The 27504-nt window shown below is 44.6% G+C and overlaps 1 protein-coding gene across 4 annotated transcripts in view; it reads right to left on the bottom strand.

The window, feature by feature from the left end:
- The window catches only part of LOC110493556 (ubiquitin carboxyl-terminal hydrolase 43), a 124614-nt gene that overhangs the window by 32783 nt on the left and 64327 nt on the right, over positions 1-27504 (bottom strand). For all 4 annotated transcript variants that reach the window (XR_002469161.2, XR_002469162.2, XR_002469163.2 and 1 more), the window contains exons 5-8: positions 24263-24398; positions 19556-19700; positions 4427-4589; positions 748-859 (exon numbers count right to left, since the gene is read on the bottom strand). Coding sequence is in view for 1 of the 4 variants with exons in the window: in XM_021567902.2 (XP_021423577.2) it covers positions 748-859; positions 4427-4589; positions 19556-19700; positions 24263-24398 (556 nt within the window). In the remaining 3 variants the exon portion in view is untranslated. The remainder of the gene's footprint in view (positions 1-747; positions 860-4426; positions 4590-19555; positions 19701-24262; positions 24399-27504) is intronic.

The following is a 27504-nucleotide window of genomic DNA, read 5'->3' as shown; positions in this document are numbered from 1 at the left end:
AATCAAATGGCTACCCGGATTACTTGCATTGTGTCCCCACCCCCCTTTTACGCTGCTGCTACTCTCTGTTTATCATATATGCATAGTCACTTTAACTATACATTCAGGTACATACTACCTCAATTAGCCTGACTAACCGGTGCCCCCGCTCATTGGCTACCCGGACTATCTGCATTGTGTCCCGCCACCCACCAACCGCCAACCCCTCTTTTACGCTACTGCTACTCTCTGTTTATCATATAAGCATAGTCACTTTAACCGTACCTCCATGTACATACTACCTCAATTAGCCCGACTAACAAGTGCCTGTATATAGCCTCGCTACTGTTTATAGTGAAAAATAACAGTAGCGAGGCTGTTTTTTTTTACTATAGTTTTTTTATTTCTTTACTTATCTATTGTTCACCTAATACCTATTTTTTACTTAGAAATTGCATTGTTGGTTAGGGCCTGTAAGTAAGCATTTTACTGTAAGAATACCTGTTGTATTCGGCACACGTGACAAATAAACTTTGATTTGTATGTCATTATGTGTGTGTGTGTGTGTGTGTGTGTATGAGAGACTCACTAGATCATTAGGATCTCCACCACTCTCCATTACGTGCATATTGGTAGGCTGAATGTTATTTGTGGTGTTAATAACACTAGGTTGTTCAGGTAGAATGTACTACTGTTTCAGGTAGTAAACAGTCAGAACCAGTAGTAGTAAATGAATGGTAGTGACCAGTGGTGCCAGTCTTATCTGACCTGAGCCTGTGATCCGTTCAGCATCAGGTAATAGAGCTTGCTGAGGATACTCTGCTGGAGCTGGTCCCAGGACAGGGTACGCTCCTCTCTCATGAGGAAGGGAGGGCCGAACCTGGAGGGGGGAGGGGTGAAGGAGAGAGAGAGAGAGAGAGAGAGAGAGAGAAGGAAGAAGAGGTAAAGAGATGAGCGAGAGGGAGGAAGAGAGAGAATGTGTTTTTTTAAATGATGGATTCACATTTCCAATAGCATTGTGTGGATTTGAGAGAGAACTAGTCAGTCAGTGATCCCAATGATAAAACCTAGAAGAAAGTATTTTCAATGAATTGAACATATTTTTTTATCTACTGCTTAGATTGGTTTTCTCATAAAACCGGAGAAGGCTGTTTTGAGACTTCAGTGTGTGTGTGTGTGTGTGTCTGTGTGAAGCATAGTCTGTCCTTGCCACCAGTGCCACCCCGTCCCTCAAACTGGTTTATTAGAGTGAGCAGGTAAGCCATTGTTTACTGTTATGGGAATTGTTTCTCCTTTAGGTTAGCCCAAGGCCCAAACTCTACCCCAAAGACATGTATGATCATCATCCATTCAAACGTTCTACTAGACACAAGGTGAGCCCAGGGTTAATATCCTCAACTTTGGAAGTTTGCTTGGGGTTATTGTCCATTTGGAAGACCCATTTGTGACCAAGGTTTAACTTCCTGACTGATGTCTTGAGATGTTGCTTCAATATATCCCCATAATTTTCCTTCCCTCCTGCAGCAAAGCAACATGATGCTGCTACCCCCGTGCTTCACGGCTGGGATGGTGTTTTTTGGCTTGCAAACCTCCCCCTTTTTCCTCCAAACATAACGATGGCCATTATGGCCAAACAGTTCTATTTTTGTTTCATCAGACCAGACGGCATTGCTCCAAAAAGTACGATCTTTGTCCCCATTGGAGCAGTGGCTTCTTCCTTGCTGAGCGGCCTTTCAGGTTATGTCGATATGGGAGTCGTTTTACTGTGGATATAGATACATTTGTACCTGTTTCCTACAGCATCTTCACAAGGTCCTTCACTGTTGTTCTGGGATTGATTTGCACTTTTCACACCAAAGTACGTTCATCTCTAGGAGACAGAACGCGTCTCCTTCCTGAGCGGTATGACGGCTGCATGGTCCCATGGTGTTTGTACTTGCGTACAATTGTTTGTAGAGATGAACGTGGTACCTTCAGGCGTTTGGAAATTGCTCCCAAGGATGAACCAGACTTGTGGAGATCTACAATTTATTTTCTGAGGTCTTGGCTGATTTATTTAGATTTTCCCATGTCAAGCAAAGAGGCACTGAGTTTGAAGGTACATCCACAGGTACACCTCTAATTGACTCAAATTATGTCAATTAGCCTATTCGAAGCTTCTAAAGCCATGACATCATTTTCTGGAATTTTCCAATCTGTTTAAAGGCACAGTCAGCTTAGTGTATGTAAACCTCTGACCCACTGGAATTGTGATACAGTGAATTATAAGTGAAATAATCTGTCTGTAAACAATTGTTGGAAAAATTACCTGTGTCATGCACAAAGTAGATGTCCTAACCGACTTGCCAAAACTATAGTTTGTTAACAAGAAATGTGTGGAGTGGTTGAAAAACGAGTTTTAATGACTCCAACTTAAGTGAATGCAAACCTCCGACTTCAACTGTAACTACTCAATGGGCTGGTTACCTGGACACATTACTGGAGAATCTCTATTGCATTTTAGTCCAGGACTGAGCTTCATCTGTGTCTGTGAAAATGGCCCAATATCAGCCGTTAACACCATTATGAGGTTATGATCTGTAGGCTTTTCCTCTGTTGTAAAGACAGTTGGGGGGAAAGAGAGAGAGAGAAGGTTTCTGTCAAACAGGCAGCAATCTGAGCCAACCACAGTTGACATGTGCCAGTCAGGGGGCATGGGATGAAACAGAGACACACAGGGCTGAGATGAGGCCTCCACAGGTACTCAAATATCCTCCTGACATTAACAGGCTGACCATGAGAATATCCCTCCTCTGTTTCCCAGTACACACACACACGTATGTGCACAAATGAGCATACAGTGTGTGGAGGAGTGTGTGGAGGAGGGAGCAGACAGACAGTATATGACAGCATACACAACTCAAAATGACTTTTTGATTGACAGGCATGGGCCAATAGTGTGCAGTTGGCTGGAGTGAGTGTTATTACCTCTCTCTCTCTCTCTCTCTCTCTCAATTCAAATTAAGTGCTTTATTGGCATGGAAAACACATGTTAACATTGCCAAAGCAAGTGAAATAGATAATAAACAAAAGTGAAATAAACAATACAAATGAACAGTAAACATTAGACTCCCAGAAGTTCCAAAAGAATAAAGACATTTCAAATGTCATATTATGTCTATATACAGTGTTGTAATGATGTGCAAATAGTTCAAATACAGAAGTGAAAATAAATAAACATAAATATGGGCTGAATTTACAATGGTGTTTGTTCTTCACTGGTTGCCCTTTTGTTGTGGCAACAGGTCACACATCTTGCTGCTGTGATGGCACACTGTGGTATTTCACCCAGTAGATATGGGAGTTTATCAAAATCGGGATTGTTTTTAAAATCTTTGTGGATCTGTGTAATCTGAGGGAAATATGTCTCTAATATGGTCATATATTTGGCAGGAGGTTAGGAAGTGCAGCTCAGTTTCCACTTCATTTTCTGGGCAGTGTGCACATACAGTAGCAGGTCTTCTCTTGAGAGCCAGGTCTGCCTACGGCGGACTTCCTCAACAGAAAGGCTATGCTCACTGAGTCTGTACAGAGTCAAAGCTTTCCTTAAGTTTGGGTCAGTCACAGCTGTCAGGTATTCTGCCACTGTGTACTCTCTGTTTAGGGCCAAATAGAATTATAATTTGCAAGTTTTTTTTGTTAATTCTTTCCAATGTGTAAAGTACTTATCTTTTTGTTTTCTCATCATTTGGTTGGGTCTGATTGTGTGGCTGTCCTGGGGCTCTGTGGGGTGTGTTTGTGAACAGAGACCTAGGACCAGCATGCTTTGGGGACTCTTCTCCAGGTTCATCTCTCTGTAGGTTTAGATAATTAGCGGGAATCGGCCTATTTTTGCTCTCTCTCTCATGGATATTGAATAATTCAAAGCTGTTTACTGGGATTTACAGTATTTGGTTTCTCTCAGGAGCGATGCTCCCTTTGATTCTCAGTAGGAAAAAATACATTATTTAAAAGATGCCCAAAAATTATGTCATACGTGTATATCAGCCCAATTTCGATATTTTGCCCAAGTATTGGCAAAAGAGCTGATCTGATTGGTCAAAATACCAATTAGTGGAAAAAGATCAGAATTGTTCTGTCTGTGTAAACGCAACCTGTGTAATGTGAACTGGAAAATGGAACTACGTCCCTTGGGCCCAGTGGGTACTCGTTACAGCTGGAACTAGTAAAGAGAAAGCAGAGCTTTTGCCCTGATAAAATACACTCTGTTCAAACTGTTGGTGTATATCGTTTATCATAACTCCTCTGTTCACCCATGAGATACTATTTCGCTATAAACACCTCATATTTTCAAAATGGCCTACCTCCATCCCACCCAATCAACCAATCCAGACTCCCTCCATCCATCCCACCCAATCAACCAATCCAGACTCCCTCCCTCCCACCCAATCAACCAAACCTGACTCACCTGACAGCCTGCTGGCCGGAGCCTGCCGTGTTGCAGATTACGAGGAGGACCTTGGTGGAGCCACCGTGGTTCAGAAACTCTGAGGACAGAGTGGTCGATGGGGGTAACCTTTGACCATCTGGCCCTGAGGTGTACGGCGAGGATGGGAGGCTGTGGTGGTAGCCTGAAAGAGGAGAGAGAAGTTAAAGGTTAGACACGGGTCAAGAGAGAGGTCAAAGTTGAGCTCAGACACAAGGTCGTATACATAACGGGGGTAGCTTGTGCCAGAGTGTGCTTAAGAGGTGTTCTATCAGGTCTCAATGACTCAAAAAGCCACCATTTGACACCACCCACAACTGTGAAAACAAACCGTATTAAGTGAAAATCATTATACAATGGAGCAACGATTGTGATTTACCCAAAGGGTGGCGTTGTAAAATTGACTGTACACATTGATTCATCGTAGGTAATAGCCACAGGGGGAATGTGTAGGAGGCGGAATCTCTGTCTCCCGGGCAACGTAAACATTGTAAATGTTTAAATTATCTGAGGATTTAATTAAACACACTTGTTCAACGCCGCCAGGCAATTAATCACTGTAGAAATGTGTCACACACACACAGCGGTGCATGTACTGAGAGACTCTAATCATTCAGGAGCACAGGAAGTGTACTGTAAGATCGTATCATGTCAACTCAGATATCGAAGCTGCCAGAGGCCACCAGTTGAGTACCAACGGATGTACAGTTGAAGTCGGAAGTTTACATACACCTTAGCCAAATTAATTTAAACTCAGTTTATCACAATTCCTGACATTTAATCCTAGTAAAAATTCCCTGTCTTTGGTCAGTTAGGACCAACACTTTATTTTAAGAATGTGAAATGTCAGAATAATAGAAGAGAGAATGATTTATTTCAGCTTTTATTTCTTTAATCACATTCCCAGTGGGTCAGAAGTTTACATACACTTAATTAGTATTTGGTAGCATTGCCTTACATTGTTTAACTTAGGTCAAAGGTTTCGGTAGCCTTCCACAAGTGTCCCACAAATTAATTTTGGCCCATTCCTCCTGACAGAGCTGGTGTAACTGAGTCAGGTTTGTAGGCCTCCTTGCTCCTTGCTAATTATGTCAATTAGCCTATTCGAGGCTTCTAAAGCCATGAAAAAAAGTAGATGTCCTAACCGACTTGCCAAAACTATAGTTTGTTAATGAGAAATTTGTGGAGTGGTTGAAAAACGAGTTTTAATGACTCCAACCTAAGTGTATGTAAACTTCCGACTTCAACTGTATTCACCAGTGCATGGCCTTTGGTGAGTAAGACTACATGAATGAATGATCAAGTATCCCATTTTACAAGATAAATTGAAATAGCTTTTGGCTTAGTTGATTCCTCTCAACCATCGAATAGTAAATCATGTGGAAGCTATTTTGACACCCTGTGTCATTCCTGTCTGCCCTTTTGACTGCTGCCTACCCATTCTCTCGCTCTCACCCTCTCGCCCCCCCCCCCCCCCCCATTTCTGATATTGAATTCCCCACTGGGAAGATAAAAGGCACTGAAAGGCCAAAGCCAGTTTCATTTCCATCTACACTGAAAGGCCAGCCTGTTACCACAACTATAAGGAGCATACGCAAATAACTAAATACCAAGGACACAAAAGCTTACTTCTCCCACAAGACAATACAAGTATGCTATTTTAAACATATACAAAACCTCCTGAAATTACTCGGGAAAGCAGTGCTCTGTTGGGATAGCTGAGTCGGGGAGGAGTGCGGGTGGGTCTGTCTGTCTGGCTGCTGTATCTTCCAGACAGGGTCTGAGGGGAGAACCCCATGCCAGACTCTCATTCTCACACTCTCGCCCTCATTCCTTCTTTCTCAGCCAGCCAGGAGAGAGGGATTTATAGAGGGAGAGAGAGAGAGAGAGAGAGAGGGAGAGAGAGACAAGGAGGAGAGAGTGGGAGAGCAGTGCTAGTAGAAGGGGAGTGTCGCTGGAGTGTCTCTTCGGGGACTGAGCTGTTTAATTACAATTGTCACACTCACGTCTCCCTCCCTACTTCTGTCTCTCTATTGGTCTCTTTCCCCGCCCCCCTCTCTTTTTAGACCTACAATTTCACTATAATTTTTTTCACACACAGACACACACACTACAATTCTCTCTCTCTAGCTATTCCATTGATGCTTTGGGGCTTACCTACTCCAATATTCCATTGATGCTTACCCAATTATCTTCATTGTGTCAATACTGCAGTGAACAAAATCAGTGTCTAGAGTTGATATACACTACCTTTCAAAAGTTTGGGGTCACAGACATTTCCTTGTTTTTAAAAGAAAGGCAAATTCTGTTAAAATAACATAAAATTGATCAGAAATGCAGTGTAAATGACCATTGAAGCTGGAAACAGCTGATTTTTAATGGAATATCTACATAGGCGTACAGAGGCCCTGTAACGGTTTTCTTTAGGTGGAGGAGAGTCGGACCAAAATGCAGCGTGGTATTCTTGATACATATTTAATAAAGAAGAAAACACGAACAATACAAAAACAACAAACGTAACGTGAAAACCTATACAGCCTATCTGGTGACAACAAACACAGAGACAGGAACAATCACCCACAAAACACTCAAAGAATATGGCTGCCTAAATATGTTTCCCAATCAGAGACAACGATAAACACCTGCATCTGATTGAGAACCACTCCAGACAGCCATAGACTATACTGGATACCCCTACTAAGCCACAAACCCAATACCTAACAAAAACCCCATGACAAAACACACCACATACAAAACCCATGTCACACCCTGGCCTGACCAAATTAATAAAGAAAACACAAAATACTAAGACCAGGGCGTGACAGAACCCCCCCCCCCAAGCTCCCCGACCGCACAACTAAACCATAGGGGAGGTTCCGGGTGGGCGTCTGTCCACGGTGGCGGCTCCGGCGCGGGACATGGACCCCACTCTAACAAAGTCTTAGTCCATTTTCCTCGCGTCCTTAGATAGGCGACACTCGCCGCCGACCATGGCCTAGTAGTCCTCACCAAGGGCCCCACTGGACTGAGGGGCAGCTCGGGACTGAGGGGTAGCTCGGGACTGAGGGGTAGCTCGGGACTGAGGGGTAGCTCGGGACTGAGGGGAAGCTCAGCACTGAGAGGAAGCTCAGCACTGAGAGGAAGCTCAGGCAGGTAGTTGGCTCTGGCAGATCCTGGCTGACTGGCGGATCCTGGCTGAATGGCGGTTCCTGGCTGACTGGCGGATCTGGAAGATCCTGGCTGAATGGCGGATCCTGGCTGAATAGTGGATCCTGGCTGACTGGCGGATCTGGAAGATCCTGGCTGACTGGCAGCTCTGGCTGCTCCATGCTGACTGGCTGCTCTATGCTGACTGGCTGCTCCATGCTGACTGGCGGCTCCATGCTGACTGGCGGCTCTGGCTGCTCCATGCTGACTGGCAGCTCTGGCTGTTCCATGCTGACTGGCGGCTCTGGCTGCTCCATGCTGACTGGCGGCTCTGGCAGCTTCTTGCAGACTGGCAGCTCTTTGCAGACTGGCAGCTCTGGCGACTCCTTGCAGACTGGCAGCTCTTTGCAGACTGGCAGCTCCTTGCAGACTGGCAGCTCCGGACAGGCGGGAGACTCCGGCAGCGCTGTAGAGGCGGAAGGCTCTGGCAGCGCTAGATAGGCGGGAGACTCCGGCAGCGCTGGAGAGGAGGAAGGCTCTGGCAGCGCTAGATAGGCAGGAGACTCCGGCAGCGCTGGAGAGGAGGAAGGCTCTGGCAGCGCTGGACAGGCGAGGCGCACTGTAGGCCTGATGCGTGGTGCTGGCACTGGTGGTACTGGGCCGAGAACACACACAGGAAGCCTGGTGCGGGGAGCTGCCACCGGAGGGCTGATGCGCGGAGGTGGTACTGGATAGACCGGACCGTGCAGGCGCACTGGAGCTCTTGAGCACCGAGCCTGCCCAACCTTACCTGGTTGAATGCTCCCGGTCGCCCTGCCAGTGCGACGAGGTGGAATAGCCCGCACTGGGCTATGCAGGCGAACCGGGGACACCGAGCGCAAGGCTTGTGCCATGTAAGCCGGCCCAAGGAGTCGCACTGGGGACCAGATGCGTAGAGCCGGCTTCATGGCACTTGGCTCGATGCTCACTCTAGCCCGGCCGATACGCGGAGCTGGAATGTACCGCACCGGGCTATGCACCCGCACTGGAGACACCGTGCGCACCACAGCATAACACGGTGCCTGCCCGGTCTCTCTAGCCCCCCGGTAAGCACAGGAAGTTTGCGCAGGTATCCTACCTGGCATAGCAATACTCCCTGTGAGCCCCCCCCCCCCCCCACCCAAGACATTTTTGGGGCTGACTCTCGGGCTTCTGTCCGCGTCGCCGTGCTCGTCTCTCCAACTCCATTCTCCAATAACCTTCTTCGCACTGCTCCAGCGAATCCCAGGCGGGCTCCGGCCCTCTCCTTGGGTCGACCGCCCACCTGTCTATCTCCTCCCAAGTAGTATAGTCCATACTCTTGCCGTCCAAAACGTCCTCCCATGTCCATTCCTCTTTTCGCTGCTCCTGCTGCCTTTCACCACGCCGCTTGGTCCTGTTGTGGTGGGTGATTCTGTAACGGTTTTCTTTAGGTGAAGGAGAGTCGGACCAAAATGCAGCGTGGTATTCTTGATACATATTTAATAAAGAAGAAGAAAACACGAACAATACAAAAACAACGAACAATACAAAAACAACAAACATACCATGAAAACCTATACAGCCTATCTGGTGACGATAAACACAGAGACAGGAACAATCACCCACAAAACACTCAAAGAATATGGCTGCCTAAATATGGTTCCCAGTCAGAGACAACGATAAACACCTGCCTCTGATTGAGAACCACTCCAGACAGCCATAGACTATACTAGATAACCCAATACCTAACAAAAACCCCATGACAAAACACACCACATACAAAACCCATGTCACACCCTGGCCTGACCAAATTAATAAAGAAAACACAAAATACTAAGACCAAGGAGTGACAGGCCCATTATCAGCAACCATCACTTCTGTGTTCCAATGGCACGTTGTGTAAGCTAATCCAGGTTTATAGGCTATATATATAGGTTTATATAGGCTAATTGATCATTAGAAAAAACTTTTGCAATTATTTTAGCACAGCTGAAATTAAAGAAGCAATAAAACTGGCCTTCTTTAAACTAGTTGAGTATCTGGAGCAATTGTGGATTCAATTACAGGCTCAAAATGACCAGAAACAAAGCATTTTCTTCTGAAACTCGTCAGTCTATTCTTGTTCTGAGAAATGAAGGCTATTTCTTGCAAGAAATTGCCAAGAAACTGAAGATCTTGTACAACGCTGTGTACTACTCCCTTCACAGAACAGCGCAAACTGGCTCTAACCAGAATAGAAAGAGGATGCGAGGCCCCGGTGCACAACTGAGCAAGAGGACAAGTACACTAGAGAGTCTAGTTTGAAAAACAGACGCCTCACAAGTCCTCAACTGGCAGCTTCATTAAATAGTACCCGCAAAACACCAGTCTCAACGTCAACAGTGAAGAGGCGACTCCGGGAAGCTGGCCTTCTAGGCAGAGTTGCAAAGAAAACGCCATATCTCAGACTGACCAATAAAAATAAAAAAATGAAGGGCAAAAGAACACAGACACTGGACAGAGGAACTATACCTAGAAGGCCAGCATCCCGGAGTCGCCTCTTCACTGTTGACGCTGAGACTTGTTTTTCTTTAATCAGCACAACAGTTTTCAGCTGTGCTAACATAATTGCAAAAGTGTTTTCTAATGATCAATTAGCCTTTTAAAATAATAAACTTGGATTAGCTAACACAACGTGCCATTGGAACACAGGAGTGATGGTTTCTGATAATGGGCCTCTGTACGCCCATGTAGATATTCCATTAAAAATCAGCTGTGTCCATCTACAATGGTCATTTACAACATTAACAATGTCTACACTGCATTTCTGATCAATTTGATGCTATTTTAATGGACAAAACATTTGCTTTTCTTTCAAAACAAGGACATTTCTAAGTGACCCCAACCTTTTGAACGGTAGTGTATACTGACTTAAAATATAAACACAACATGTAAAGTGTTGGTCCCATGTTTCATGAGATTAAAATTAAAAGATCCAAGAAACGTTCCATACACACAAAAATCTTATTTCTCTCTAATGTTGTGCACAAATTTGTTTACATCCCTGTTAGTGAGCATTTCTCCTTTGCCAAGATAATCCATCCACCTGACAGGTGTGGCATATCAAGAAGCTGATTAAACGCTGATTTAATGCTGATTAAACAGCATGCTGTCTCTGATCCACCTCTACGCAGACGACACCATTCTGTATACTTCCGGCCCTTCTTTGGACACTGTGTTAACAACACTCCAGGCAAGCTTCAATGCCATACAACTCTCCTTCCGTGGCCTCCAATTGCTCTTAAATACAAGTAAAACTAAATGCATGCTCTTCAACCGATCGCTGCCTGCACCTACCCGCCTGTCCAACATCACTACTCTGGACGGCTCTGACTTAGAATACGTGGACAACTACAAATACTTAGGTGTCTGGTTAGACTGTAAACTCTCCTTCCAGACCCATATCAAACATCTCCAATCCAAAGTTAAATCTAGAATTGGCTTCCTATTTCGCAACAAAGCATCCTTCACTCATGCTGCCAAACATACCCTTGTAAAACTGACCATCCTACCAATCCTCGACTTTGGCGATGTAATTTACAAAATAGCCTCCAATACCCTACTCAACAAATTGGATGCAGTCTATCACAGTGCAATCCGTTTTGTCACCAAAGCCCCATATACTACCCACCATTGCGACCTGTACGCTCTCGTTGGCTGGCCCTCGCTTCATACTCGTCGCCAAACCCACTGGCTCCATGTCATCTACAAGACCCTGCTAGGTAAAGTCCCCCCTTATCTCAGCTCGCTGGTCACCATAGCATCTCCCACCTGTAGCACACGCTCCAGCAGGTATATATCTCTAGTCACCCCCAAAACCAATTCTTTCTTTGGCCGCCTCTCTTTCCAGTTCTCTGCTGCCAATGACTGGAACGAACTACAAAAATCTCTGAAACTGGAAACACTTATCTCCCTCACTAGCTTTAAGCACCAACTGTCAGAGCAGCTCACAGATTACTGCACCTGTACATAGCCCACCTATAATTTAGCCCAAACAACTACCTCTTTCCCAACTGTATTTAATGTATTTATTTATTTTGCTCCTTTGCACCCCATTATTTTTATTTCTACTTTGCACATTCTTCCATTGCAAAACTACCATTCCAGTGTTTTACTTGCTATATTGTATTTACCTTGCCACCAAGGCCTTTTTTGCCTTTACCTCCCTTCTCACCTCATTTGCTCACATTGTATATAGACTTGTTTATACTGTATTATTGACTGTATGTTTGTTTTACTCCATGTGTAACTCTGTGTTGTTGTATCTGTCGAACTGCTTTGCTTTATCTTGGCCAGGTCGCAATTGTAAATGAGAACTTGTTCTCAACTTGCCTACCTGGTTAAATAAAGGTAAAAAAAAAAAAAAATGCTCATTACACAGGAGCACCTTGTGCTGTGGACAATAAAAGGCCACTCTAAAATGTGCAGTTTTATCACACAACACAATGCTACAGATGTCTCAAGTTTTGAGGGAGCGTGCAATTGGCATGCTGACTGCAGGAATGTCCACCAAAGCTGTTGCCAGAGAATGTAATGTTAATTTCTCTACCATAAACCACCTCCAACGCCATTTTAGAGAATATGGCCGTACACCCTACCGGCCTCACACCCTACCACACCAGCCCAGGACCTCCACACCCGGATTCCTCAGCTACGGTACCGTCTGAAAACAGCCACCCAGACAGCTGATGAAACTGAGGAGTCTTTCTGTCTGTAATAAAGCCCTTTTTGGGGGAAAAACTCAATATGATTGGCTGGGCCTGGCTCCCCAGTGGGTATGCCCTCCCAGGTCCACCCATGGCTGTGCCCCTGCCCAGTTATGTGAAATCCATAGATTAGGGCCTAATGAATATATTTCAATAGATTGATTTCATTATATGAACTGTAAAATCGTTGAAATGATTGCATGTTTGGTTTATATTTTTGTTCATTATAGAAGATGTAGGGATGCAGGGTGGTCGCACGAGGACATTGGAACATTGTAGCGCACTGCACCAGAGCACCCGCAGCACCTGTCTCACATTCACATAGGAGGAGGGATACGTATTGTAATGAACACCAAAATAACTACGGCTCTAATCATTTTTTTTTTTTTACAGTAACCCCCAGGGATCTACTTCTTCACCGCAGTTACTCAGGCCTACTTTTTTTTGCTTCACTCCTTTAAGCTAGTTTTAATATCAGAGCCTTATTTAAAACTGTGTTCCCTGAAGTACCATCATGCCGGATGACGACTCGATTATCTCTGTCTGACAAGATAGTGAGAATATATGAATATTGGCTCATTGATGATGACTTGACATACTAGTCTCTTTTATGACAGGGGGATTAAAACCTAATACTTTTGAGATGTCAGTAGAAAAATAAAAGTGGGTTTACAACCTATTTGTGAATATAGGTCATAGCCATAAAGCTGTTGTTGTTGGCTGGCGAGCCTGCAGGCTTCAGCACATACAGAGCTGCTTCAGTTTAGTCTGGTCATAAAATTCCAGCTGGTTGTTGTGCCTGTGACTGCTGAATTGAATGCTCAACCTAAATCAATTATTATTGTGTAATAGTAAATACCACAAAATCCTTTTCAAATGCTTTTCTGCTCCTACAAGCGTAGTGTCTTGGTTTGTCACCTAGACAAGTGACCCCTGTTAATTCTGTTCACACTCTGTGCTAAAAATACCCAGGGGGTAGTGGGGTCCGGCGGAGGGCAGGAGAGGGGACAAGCCCCAGACAAGACAGACGTCCCGACATTTCCTGTGTCTGGTTGCCATCACCACGGGTGACCAGAGGACACCTGAGTTGTCTGCTGCTTGGATAAATGACAGATGGAGGAAAACGTCAGGGAGAGAGAGAGAGAGGGGGGGGGGGGGGGATATAAACCTCCCCCTCGCCGGATTCCAAACCTGCATCTCATCACCGCCACACCAGGTCCCAGGAGACCTTCCGACCTCTATGATTGATTCCACGGTTGCCTCCCGGTATCTCGGCAACATGTATCTTGATAAGTTATCTATCTGTGCCATCTATAGTGAATAAGTCAAAAAAGGAAACAGAGTCTTGGGTCTAAAATCCAGTAAATTATACGACACAGACAGTCAGAGATTATAGAGGCTGTAAGACAAGCAGAGGAAGCTCTAGCTCACTGATGGAATGTTGGTATGTGGTTGTAATCAGGCTGTTGCATCCTCTGTGGATGTATACCTAGAGTCTAAAACCACAACTACATAACTGGTATATTCACATGGATGGCATTCTTCACTGACTTTAAACCTGTTCCCTCCCTCTTTCTGAATGGCCATCTCCCCATCCTGCCTATCTCTGATTGGCTTGTGTAAAATATGCCATGACATTACTCCGGATGTTTACTCAGAAGTAAAGCATAACGGTGAGGAAATCAATTAACTCGTGTTTCTGAAGTAATTTTGTTGACGTAACAGTATATCAGTGCCAGAGATGAAACACCACGGCCCTGCTGCGAACAGCTAAAAGACTGTCTTTCAACGAAAAAAGGGCTCCAAAGTGGTTCCTCGGCTGTCCCAATAGATGTGTTAAAGGAGTCAATGGAACACAGACGTTTCATTGACCAGACTGGCGCACATTCAACAAATCTGATGGAACAAAGTGAATATTTGTCAAATCCGTCATGATTCATGTATTTTAACAGTCCCACAATGTGGTTACTTATGTCGATTTGGATATTTGGCTGTTTGCGCTGCATAACATGTAGAAGTTGTCCCCTTTTAGGTTTAGAAGAAGTGACTGCTTAATGCGAACTCCATTTCTTAAAAGCTGGTTGGCATAGCAACTCTAGCATTCAGAAATCAGTGGTGGTAGTCAAATAATGTTTTAACATAATTGCAAAAGGCTTTTCTGATGATCAATTAGCCTTTTAAAATGATAAACTTGGATTAGTTAACACAACGTGCCATTGGAACTCAGGAGTGATGGTTGCTGATAATGTGCCTCTGTACGCCTATGTAGATATTCCATTAAAAATCTGCCGTTTCCAGTTACAATAGTCATTTACAACATTAACAATGTCTACACTGTATTTCTGATCAATTTGATGTTATTTTAAATGGCCAAAAAATGTGCTTTTCTTTCAAAAACAAGGACATTTCTAAGTGACCCCAAACTTTTGAACAGTAGTGTATATAGGCATTAATATGGAGTTGGTCCCCCCTTTGCTGCTATAACAACCTCCACTCTTCTGGGAAGGCTTTCAACTAGATGTTGGAACATTGCTGTGGCTTCCATTTAGCCACAAGAGCATTAGTGAGGTAGGGCACAGATGTTGGGCGATTAGGTCAGGCTCACAGTATTCCAATTCACCCCAAATGTGTTCAATGGGGTTGAGGTCAGGGCTCTGTGCAGTCCAGTCAAGTTCTTCCACACTGACCATTTTTATATGGACCTTGCTTTGTGCACACGGGGCCATTGTCATGTTGAAACAGGAAAGGACCTTCCCCAAATTGTTGCCACAAATTTGGAAGCACAGAATTGTCTAGAATGTCATTGTATTATGTAGCGTTAAGAAATCCCGTCATTTGACTCTAGGGGGCCTAGCCCGAACCATGAAAAACAGCGTGATTCATCACTCCAGAGAATACGTTTCCACTGCTCCAAAGCCCAATGGTGGCGAACTTTACACTACCCCAGCCGACGCTTGTCATTGCGCATGTTGATCTTAGGCTTGTGTGCGGCTGCTTGGCCATGGAAAACCCAGTTTATGAATCTCCTGACAAACCGTTCTTGTGTTGATATTGGAACTCGGTAGTGAGTGATGTAACCAAGGACAGACCATTTTTAGTCACTATGCGCTTCAGCACTTGGCGGTCCCGTTCTGTGAGCTTGTGTGGCCTACCACTTTGCGGCTGAGCTGTTGCTCGTAGACGTTTCCACTTCACAATAACAGCACTTACAGTTGACCAGGGCAGCTCTAGCAGGGTAGGAATTTGACAAACTGACTTGTTGGAAAAGTGGGTTCCTATGATGGTTCCACGTTGAAAGTCACTGAGTTCTTCAGTAAGGCCATATGTTTGTCTATGGAGATTGCATGGCTGTGTGCTCAATGTTATACACCTGTCAGCAACGGGTGTGGCTGAAAAAGCCAAATCCATTCATTTGAAGGGGTGTCCAGATACTTTTGTAAATATAATGTAACATGGTAACATGGTGCATGTGTCCACAATGTCACAATCAAACACAAACTTTAACATGAAACAAATGTTTCCCATTCATCTTTCAAACTACAGTATTTCTAGAAGTACTTCTGACGATGTGTTTAAACAGCACATCATCAATCATTGAAGAACTGCCTTGTAAAAGCAGATGGAGATATGTGGGCTGAGCCATTGAGCACAGCTGGGCCTTTTTCTCAGCATTCTCTTCACCACCCATTAGCAGATACATCCACAAACTGTGTGTGTGTGTGTGTGTGTTGGTTTAAAGATGCTTGCCTTGAGTGTGTGAATATATAACAATACAATAACAATAACATGAGCTCACTAAAGGCAGATCTAATGGTCTCTGTGTAAGTGCTTACGCATCCTCCGCTGCTCCGACCAACACCTCAGAGCTACACAACATTCAACCCCAACCGTGTCTCCAGTCCACCGCTTTTAGCATTTTGATAGGATGAAAAGGAAACTCACACTGAGATTCTACCGGAGTTGCTTTCCATAGAACTCCTCTGTCCATTGTGAAGGGAGATGAATACTGAATACAGTGGTGGAGAAAGAGTGAGAGTGTGTGTGTGTGTGTGTGTGTGTGTGTGTGTGTGTTTTTGTGTCTGTGTCCATCGACAGATTCCATAATCTGGGTGGATATGTCACTGCTTCGCCACCTTTCCCAGAGGGCACCTCTTCTTTCACACAAACCCTCTCTCAGCCCTGATTCTCCGACCTCGCCAAACAGACAACTCTGTCTCTAGAGCTTGATAGACTCTTTGATTACCTCAGGGACAACAGGCCTTTTGTAGAGTAAGAGTGTCTAAAAAAGGAAAGGAAAGTTTCAGAGATTTCCTACATAAATGAAGGCATTTATGTACTGTATGTACTGTTCTGTTGAGAGATGAAATCGGATATTGTCATATCTGTATAAAGTTTCCTAGATTTTTTGTATGTGTTTTCTATCATGAGCGCTTGACTCCATGGCTATACCACACTGTTTTCCCAAATACCAAATCTCATTACTACAGTGTATGAAGGAGAAGGGTTTATCCAATATCTCTAAGAATGTCTTCCTGTGGTTTCCAATAACTTCTAATATGAAAACTCAACAGAAATTCAGAACCATGAAACGGTGGAGACGATTCCTCCAGAGCAAAACGCCCATCCATAAAATCCATCTCTTAAAATAGACTGACTTCCGCCTAAAAACATCTCGCCTAAAGTTATATTTGTCTTTCTCTTCTGCCAGTGCGACACAAACGCATGCCATTGTTCTACCAGCCAGTGTGTATTTTATACCTCGCTCTCCCTCTCCTAATGTTTTCAACACATTTCTTAGGCTCTGTTAATTTTGACTCCCCACCAGGAGGTAATGGGCCTGATTCCCAGTCCCCCGCTGAGCTACTTCCTCTTATCCGACATGAGAAATCGAAACCATTCCTTCGCTAACCAAATTCCCCATTTCAATTTGGGACTTTTATTAGCCGGTGAGCAGATTGGCTTTGTGCCTCTGCTGTGCCCGCTGGGGCTCAGGTTGTGCCGATGTTGTAGAGAGAGTTATGAGATCCACACACGACACTGAGACAGACAGACAGGCAGACATGCCCGCACACACACACTCACATGAAATGAGATTACACACACAGGGCCATTAATCATGGTGTGGAGTCTGGACAGCCCCGGGGGTCAACTGTGTGACTGTCTGTCTGTAGCCCAAAGGGGGGAGTGACGCAGGCTAAGGCACATACGTACTAGCCAAAGGAGGGCTAGGTAGTGTGTGTGTGTGTGTGTGTGTGTGTGTGTGTGTGTGTGTGTGTGTGAGTGAGTCAGTGAGTCAGTGAGTGAGTGAGAGTGAGTGAGAGGGTGAGTTGTGACTGGCTGATTTGTCACAGGTTAAAAGAGCCAAGTGTCCATAATGATACATATTTCTACAGCGGAAGAGAGGGAGGGAGGTACTACAAGCTTAATACAGTCAATATGGGCCGTGACAGCAGTGGTTTGAATGCTAGTCCATATACGTAAGCGTCCGTTGTTTATTTCCGACGATGACAGCGGTTGCCTGACAGGTTGTCTTAATCTAACATGGCCCATTGAAATGAGGCTCTAACAGTCTGCCAAGGTTCCACATCATCTTTCTATGGCCACAAGAGGTAGGAATGTCTGGGTCTTGTTTGTGACAGACTCAGCAGACAGAGCCGTTAATGAATTAATTGTGGCTCATCATGAAAATATCATTACAGCCTAGCCTACATCCTGAAATATATTATCAACCCAGCCCCACTCTTCAGTATTACATTTCTACATTTGTTTGATAAAACAAAGAGGGTAAATGTGGTACTGGATGCTGAAACCACAGCATTATAGCGCCGTAATAATGCATGTATATTTCAATGGCTCATTTGATTACATCCACATCACCCAGGGGTTCTGACTGAGTGATGATTACAGATGATTACAGGATACTTAACCAGCACAATAAGGAGCACACTAACCAACGAGACAACAATAGAATGTAACAATATCTCATCACGTCCTCTCCCTCCCCACAGCTCTGTAAAGCTAACAGTGCGCGCGCACGCAAGCACACACACACACACACACACACACACACACACACACACACACACACACACACACACACAGTTACTCAGGCTTCTATTCAATCTATTCCATTAAAGCAATGAAGGCCCTATTCAATAAACCTGTTACGAGCGTTTAGCTGTTGTGAAATGACCCGCCATTGTTATGGAGACAGTGGGGTAGTTAAGATGGCAGGGAGCTGTCAGAAACAGTAATGACGCTTGCAGTAACTGAATGCATGTTATGTTGAGTCTAATCAGCTCAGTTCAGGTTTTGAATCATTACATTGGTAATAGGAGTTCATTCATCATTTACAGTAGAATGTATATAAAAAAAATAGAGTTATTGTATACATGTGTGCTTTTGAGTGCTAATGAGTGTGTCTGTGTGTGTGCCTCTTCCTCTCTCCTCTACCCTCAGTCTGATCACCTCTAGTAGCACCAGGACATTATTTTCTCTCCTCTGTCTCCAGGTGTTAAAGATATCGTTCTATCGTTCCCGGAGAGAGATTGAGGATCGTACATTTTTCATGACCCCTTTGAGCACATTATTGAATTATTGATGTGGCCCCTTTCAGGAGCTAAAGAACGTTGGAAAAACACAGTAAGGGTTTCATTTAGCGGTGTGTTGCTCTGAACGTAGCCCTGCCGGTCGGGCGTCCCCCAGGGATAAGAGTTAAGACACCCTCCTTTTGGACACGGGTCAACTAGATAGGAGTCAACAGGTGAAAAGAAGTGTGTGCGTACATGCGTGCACTCACCATATCAATAGTTAATTTGACACCGCCTGGCAAAGCTGGGGCTGATTTCAAAGGGAGGTGACGCAAGGCTGGCTCCATCTCATCCACGTTCACGATCCAAGAGAGAGTGAGCGTATGTGTGTGTGCATGTGTGTTGTGTGTGTGAGTGAGAGCGAGCCTTTACCTCAGTACATCAAGCCCTCAGCTAGATACAAGAACGTCAGAGACACTGTCTGAGAGAATTTAATAACCTAGACAGAAATACAGTACCTGTCCATGAAATGGCAAGAAATTGAAACGGCTAAGAACCTATAGCTCTATAGTGGTTGTCTGAACAAACACTATCCATTGTGCTGAAGCCAAAGAGCTAGAGAGAAAGAGAGAGAAAGAGAGAAAGAGAGAGAGAGAGAGACTTGGGGCTGTGGATGCAGCCATGGTTACCTGACATTCGCGTGGAGCCTCCCCGTGTGTGGAGGGGCGGAGCCTGGAAGGCATAGACCACATCACTCTCAGCAACGCTGGTCAGATCGTCGTCGTCAGAGAACGAACGCTGGAAGCCGGTGGCATAGAGCTCTGACAGGACCACCTGGATGGGGGGTGATGGAGGGAGGGAGAGAGAGAGAGAGAGCGAGGAGGAGATGGTTTAAAGAGATGTACATTGCTTAAAACCTCTTGAAGCTAGGGGGCACTATTTTTATGTTTGGAAAAATAATGTTCCCAAAGTAAATGGCCTATTTCTCAGGACCACATGCTACAATATGCATATAATTGACAGATTATGATAGAAAACACTCTAAAGTTTCCAAAACTGTCAAAATATTGTCTGTGAGTGTAACAGAACTGATATTGCAGGCGAAACCCTGAGAAAAATCAAACCAGGAAGTGGCTTCTATTTTGAAAACTCCATGTTCCATAGCCTCCCTTTGCTCCATTTAAAGGGGTATCAACCAGATTCCGTTTCCTATCGCTTCCTCAAGGTGTCAACAGTCTTTAGACTTGTGATTACACTTGTGATTTCATGAATATATATTTTTTAGTATTTAGTATTAGTATTTTTTTTTGTATTTTTTAGTAATATTATGTGAATGTGGCGCTATGCTATTCAGCGGTTGTTGATGACAATTATCCCGCTAAAGGGATTGGTAGCGTCAAGAAGTTAATACAGACACTTAGCACGGAAGTAGACTTTATGTATAAACAGCCATGGACATGGCTACGTGGCTTAGCATGGCGGTCAAACACACACATACACAGGCTAATAGTTGTAGACAGACAAGCTATAGAGGACAAACAGGGAATGTATGTGACAAAGCAAACAGGGCAGACATGCTATATTTGTGTTAAAAGTCTGTTCAAGATCCTTCTCGAGTAAACACATATTAAAGGCCCAGTGCACTCGAAAATGTGATTTTCCACCCTATGGGGTTGGAATCAAATTGACGTTTTGAAAATGATGATAATGCTCTTAAAAGCTATTGGAAAAGATTGCCAGAAATAGCCGTCTGTTTTGGTGGGATGCAGTTTTGGCCTGCCTGGTGACATCACCCCTCCCCACAACTCCCTGACAGTCCTAGCAAAACTCTTGTGTCGGGATTTGACTATAACATTAATCATTAATTATTTATCTAATTAACTAACTGTGTTTAATTGTTACCCGATTCAATTAATCATGTAACAATTAACTCATTATGATCTGGGGCACCACGAGAGTGGTTCTTTAAAGCGTTACCATCTCCCAAATTAAACTCTAAAAGGACTTTTAGACCTTTTATCACATCTATAAACAGTCAACTTATTAGTCATAACCTCCTATCATATCACCATTCTGAACAGTCATAACCTCCTTGCATCTGCAAAAACCTGAGCTTTACTTATGATTCAGTACTACACAAATTGGTTTAATTATTTATTTACTAGCTAATTAAACGGGGCACAGGATAAACACGCATACTACACTGATATTGACTGGAGACGTAATACGCTAAAAACAGATCCCTAGCGGAATGACAACATGGATAACACTGCCACATTCAGAAATGACTCTCGCCTACAATAACCATATACTTTGCATACGAACCGCCACCCGCTTTGAGCAAGAAATCATGAATGTATTTACGTGAAATGCCTGGGTTCGCCGGGGATCTCTCGGTGAACGGGGCAGCCTTGGAAAGACTGTTGGGCCTTTTTGCGGCACGCTCGTAAGGCTCTGATTGTCCGAAATGGTTCGAACAATTCTTCTACTGTTGTCTTTCTTCGTAGTTGTCTGGTATCCGGTGACTTGTCGTGTAGTTCTGAACAACTCTGTAGTTCTGAACAGAACTACAGAGTTGATTTTCCTTCCATTTGCTCTCGAAGATGCTACTTTGAAGATAGGCTAGCCAACCATATCGATGGTTCCCCAATGGGGTGATGACAGTAGCGTAATACGATGGTTTGCGCAGAGTAACAGGATGGTCCTACTTGAATTCACTTTCGAAGATACTTCAGCCGTACCAGTGATTATCCGGGAGGTGATTTTATCGTCTCCACCTCATTTTGAGATTCAAATTTCAAACGATTTTAAACACGCAGCTGCAGCTTCATGCTTTTCTGGTCCAATTGTGTTAACTTCTTAATCCATAATTTATACCTTTTTCTCGAAAGGGGCGGTCCCGGGAGGGTGACATGCTCTATCTGTCTGTCTGTCTGTCTGTCTGTCTGTCTGTCTGTCTGTCTGTCTGTCTGTCTGTCTGTTTGTGGTTACTCACTGTGCAAAGTTATAGAAAACAGTTATCTCTTATAGCTTTTCAAATGACATCTCTCTCTTAATTAACAATTACACATTCATCATTTTTCAAATGACATGCACAACCCATAGAATGGAAACTTCATCTATATAGTGTGTGTACTTTCCAAGTTACAGTATTTCCTTTATAGAATTTTTAATGACATCACAAAATAACAAACAAAATGACATTAGTGTTCTATAGATCGCCTCTGACCATTCCCAACGTTCTATGTTCGAAATATTGTTCCAGAATACGCTTTTGAACGTATTAGAGTTTCAGTGGGAAAAGGTCTGTTGAGACAAAGCACATTCCTTTGGTGAACTTGTAGAGGGAGAGCCTGGATCTTCTCCCTTGATTTACAACTGGACGTGAGTTGTTAATCCTCACTATTTCTTTCCTTCCCCTTCTATGGGTGAAAGGGGGTCTGATTGAAATTATTAATGGCACACCTGATCTGACCTATTTGGATTCTCGTGGTCAGTCATGACACTTGCTTGAGAAATTGCTCTTTGCTAAGAAGCTATTTTTGTTTATTTTCTGACCATTTTAATTGTAAACAATCACAGTAAGACGCTTAATTATTACCCAGAAATGATTTGATATTGAGATAAAATGGCTGCATTGGACCTTTGAGGATCTCTTACTCTCTCCTCACATCTGTTTTCTGAGAAGGCTTTTATCAAATCACAAACAAACAGACAGACAGACAGTGATGTTCCATTCCGCTCCTTCTCACATACCATGACGAGACATTAGGCCCAGCTGTGGGGCTGACAGCAGACTCTCTCTGTCTGGAATATTCCTATCTTTCCCTCTCTTCGTCTGCTCCAGTCTCTGTCATTATATCTGTCTGGTCTGCTCCAGTCTCTGTCATTATATCTTCTGGTCTGCTCCAGTCTCTGTCGTTCTAGCCCCTCTTCTCTTTCTCTGTCTGTCTATCCCCTTTCTCTGTCTGTCTAGACCCTATCTCTTTCTCTGTCTGTCTAGCCCCTCTCTCTTTCTCTACCTGTCTAGCCCCTCTCTCTTTCTCCACCTGTCTAGCCCCTCTCTCTTTCTCCATCTGTCTAGCCCCTCTTCTCTTTATCTGTCTGTCTAGCCCCTCTCTTTCTCTGTCTTCTAGCTCCTCTCTCTTTCTGTCTGTCTAGCCCCTCACAAATCAAAATCAAATCAAATGTATTTATAAAGCCCTTCTTACATCAGCTGATATCTCAAAGTGCTGTACAGAAACCCTGCCTAAAACCACAAACAGCAAGCAATGCAGGTGTAGAAGATGTAGAAGAGAGGGGCTAGACAGACAGAGAAATGGTTAGGAAAAACTCTCTAGAAAGGAGGGGCACCTCTTTCTTTCTCTGTCATTCTAGCCCCTCTCCCTTTCTCTGTCTGTCTAGCCCCCTGCTATTTTTCTGTCTGTCTAGCCCCTCTCTTTCTCTGTCTTTTTAGCCCCTCTCCCTTTGTCTGTCTGTCTAGCCCCTCTCCCTTTGTCTGTCTAGCCCCTCTCTTTCTGTCTGTCTATCCCCTCTCTCTTTCTCTTCCTGTCTACCCCTCTCTCTTTCTCTTCCTGTCTAGCCCCTCTCTTTCTCTTCCTGTCTCGCTCCTCTCTTTCTCTACCTGTCTAGCGCCTCTCTCTTTCTCTGCCTGTCTAGCCCCTCTCTCTTTCTGTCTGTCTAGCCCCTCTCTCTTTCTCTGCCTGTCTAGCCCCTCACTCTCTCTCTGCCTGTCTAGCCCCTCTCTCTTTCTCTAACTGTCTAGCCCCTCTCTCTTTCTCTGTCTGTCTAGCCCCTATCTCTTTCTCTGCCTGTCTAGCCCCTCTCTCTTTCTCTGCCTGTCTAGCCCCTCTCTCTTTCTCTACCTGTCTTGCCCCTCTCTCTTTCTCTACCTGTCTTGTCCCTCTCTCTTTCTCCGTCTGTCTAGTCCCTCTCTCTTTCTCTACCTGTCTTGTCCCTCTCTCTTTCTCCGTCTGTCTAGTCCCTCTCTCTTTCTCCGTCTGTCTAGTCCCTCTCTCTTTCTCCGTCTGTCTAGTCCCTCTCTCTTTCTGTCAATCTAGCCACCTGCTCTTTCTCTGTCTGTCTAGCCCCTCTCTCTTTCGGTCTAGCCCCTCTCTCTTTCTGTCCATCTAGCTACCCGCTCTTTCTCTGCCTGGTTTCCCTTTTTCTGTGTTGGTCAGAGCAGCAGGGCTTTCCAGGATGATCCTGTTACAACGGGTAAAAAGCCTCTCTCTGGGAGGTATGGTAAGGCAAGGTATGGATTTATATGTTACAGTGAGTAAGTGGAATAATTCATTTACACCCCATAGACATAGGATAGAGCAGGATAGGGCCTTTTATATTCAGTAGGCTAACAAGTCTGGCCCACTGACCGTGTGTGTGTGTGCAGCCCTTACCTGGTCTGGCGTGGTCTTGCCCTCCTCAGCAACCATGGCACGCAGGCAGGAGATGGAGCCGATGAGAGGCACAGCCAGACCAACACGTAGATACCTCTGACCCTTCGTACTGAACACCAGGGTCACACTCATACACCTGGAGAGGGAGACAGAAAGAGAATATTGTTCCAGACAGTTCTTCACAAGCACACACACAAAGACAGCGTCAAGACATTGCACTTGCTGTGTTGTTCTCTTATCTCCTCCATGGTGTCTGTCTGGGCATGCTTGACTGCAAGGTGATGCTAACGACACAGCCTGTCTGTGTCTGCTTAGGAATGCCTATCTACAATCAACAGGAGCTAGCTAGTGCAGAAGATGTGGGCATGACAGGTGGAGCAACAGGAAGGATGAAGGGATGAGCACTTAGTGCTATGAGGCCACAGGTTTGAGGTGACTTAGTTGAGGGAAGAAGGGGTGGAGGGATAGAGAGATGGAGCGATGGATAGAGGAATAGAGGAAAGTCTGGGAGAGAGACAGGAGCTCTGATGACGCCCCAGCTTCCTGCATCATGCATTATTCAGGAAGTGTTGCGTCGTTGCTAACAGAGTGCTCAAAAAGCAGAGTGAGATGCGGTGTACAAAGTAAGAGCCAGTGATGTTAGTTTACCCCCTGCTGATGTAAGAAGACACGAACGTCACTGAGATTTCACTAACTGTGTGTGTCTCTGCCACTGAGATTTCACTAACTGTGTGTGTCTCCGCCACTGAGATTTCACTAACTGTGTGGGTCTCACTTGGACTGATAAGGATTCATGAAGTCAGTCTCTTGGCATTAAGGTCATTTATGGCTTGCGAAAGTATTCACCCCCCTTGGCATTTTTCCTATTTTGTTGCCTACAACCTGGATTTAAAATAGATTTTTTGGGGGGGTTTTGTAACATTTGATTTACACAACATGCCTACCACCTTGAAGATGGAAAATATTTATTATTGAGAAACAAACAAAAAATAAGATTTTTTTTAAACAGACTTGAGTGTGCATAACTATTCACCCCCCCCAAAGTTAATATTTTGTAGAGCAATCTTTTGCAACAACTACAGCTGCAAGTCTCTTGAGGTATGTCTCTATAAGCTTGACACATCTAGCCACTGGGATTTTGCCCATTTTTCAAGAACAAACTGCTCCAGCTCCTTCAAGTTGGATGGGTTCCGCTGGTGTACAACAACAAGTCATACCACATATTCTCAATTGGATTCAGGTCTGGGCTTTGACTAGGCCATTCCAATACATTTAAATGTTTCCCCTTAAACCACTTGAGTGTTGCTTTAGCAGTATGCTTCGGGTCATTGTCCTGCTGGAAGGTGATCCTCCGTCCCAGTCTCAAATCTCTGGAAGACAAAGAGGTTTCCCTCAAGAATTTCCTGTATTTAGTACCATCCATCATCCCTTCAATTCTGACCAGTTTCCCAGTCCCTGTCGATGGTGTTCTCGGGGTGATGAGAGGTGTTGGGTTTGCGTCAAACATTGTGTTTTCATTGATGGCCAAAAAGCTCAATTTTAGTTTCATCTGACCAGAGTACCTTCTTCCATATGTTTGGGGAGTCTCCCACATGCCTTTTGGCGAACACCAAACGTGTTTGCTTATTTTTTTCTTTAAGCAATGGCTTTTTTTCAGGCCACTCTTCCGTAAAGCCCAGCTCTGTGGAGTGTACAGCTTACAGTGGTCCTATGGACAGATACGATCTCCGCTGTGTGTCACGTTCTGACCTCTATTTCCGTTGTTTTGTATTTATTTAGTATGGTCAGGGCGTGAGTTGGGTGGGCAGTCTATGTTTGTTTTTCTATGTTTTGGGGCATTTCTATGTTTTCGGCCTAGTATGGTTCTCAATCAGAGGCAGGTGTCATTCGTTGTCTCTAATTGAGAATCATACTTAGGTAGCCTGGGTTGCACTGTTTGTTTGTGGGTGATTGTCTATGTTAGTGGCTTGTGTCAGCACAGGTCTCATTTTGTAGCTTCACGGTCGAATTTGGTTTATTGTTTTTGTTACTCTTTTGTATAGTGTTCAGTCTTTCTTTATCAAAGATTTACCATGGACACTTACCACGCCGCATATTGGTCCTCTGATCCTTCTCGCCTCTCCTCTTCAGACGAAGAGGAGGACGACCGTGAGACTGTGGAGCTTTGTAGCTCCTTCAGGTTTTTCTTTGGTGTCTTTGTTGCCTCTCTGATTAATGCCCTCCTTGCCTGGTCTGTGAGTTTAGGTGTCGTCCCTCTCTTGGCATGTTTGTTGTGGTTCCATATTCTTTCCATTTTTTAATAATGGATTTAATGGTGCACCGTTAGATGTTTAAAGTTTCTGATATTTTTTTATAATCCAACCCTGATCTGTACTTCTCTACAACTTTTTCCCTGACCTGTTTGGAGAGCTCCTTGGTCTTCATGGTGCCGCTTGCTTGGTGGTGCCCCTTGCTTAGTGGTGCCCCTTGCTTAGTGGTGTTGCAGACTCTGGGGTCTTTCAGAACAGGTGTATATATACTGAGATCACGTAACATGTCATGTGACACAGATTGCACACAGGTGGACTTTATTTAACTAATTATGTGACTTATGAACGTAATTGGATGCACCAGATCTTATTTAGGTGCTTCACAGCAAAGGGGGTGAATACATCTGGACAAGAGCAATACCTATGTAAGAATGCTGTTCATCGACTACAGCTCAGCATTTAACTCCAAACTCGTCATTAAGCTCGAGACCCTGGGTCTCAACCCTGCCCTGTGCAACTGGGTCCTGGACTTCCTGACGGGCCACCCCCAGGTGGTGAGGATAGGAAACAACCTCTCCACCCCGCTGATCCCCAACACTGGGGCCCCACAAGGGTGCGTTCTCAGCCCTCTCCTGTACTCCCTGTTCACCCATGACTGCGTGGCCATGCACGCCTCCAACTCAATCATCAAGTTTGCAAACGACACTACAGTGGTAAGCTTGATTACCAACAACGACGAGACGGCCTACAGGGAGGAGGTGAGGGCCCTCGGAGTGTGGTGTCAGGAAAATAACCTCACACTCAATGTCAACAAAACAAAAGGAGATGATCGTGGACTTCAGGAAACAGCAGAGGGAGCAGCCCTATCCACATCGACGGGACAGTAGTGGAAAAGGTGGAAAGTTTTAAGTTCCTTGGCGTACACATCACGGAAAACTGAAATGGTCCACTCACACAGACAGCGTGGTGAAGAAGGTGCAGCAGCGCCCCTTC

Source organism: Oncorhynchus mykiss, chromosome 17 (assembly GCF_013265735.2).
Source record: "Oncorhynchus mykiss isolate Arlee chromosome 17, USDA_OmykA_1.1, whole genome shotgun sequence".
NCBI lineage: Eukaryota > Metazoa > Chordata > Actinopteri > Salmoniformes > Salmonidae > Oncorhynchus > Oncorhynchus mykiss.
Note: the sequence above shows the minus strand (reverse complement) of the source record. Positions and strands in the feature narration are given on the sequence as shown.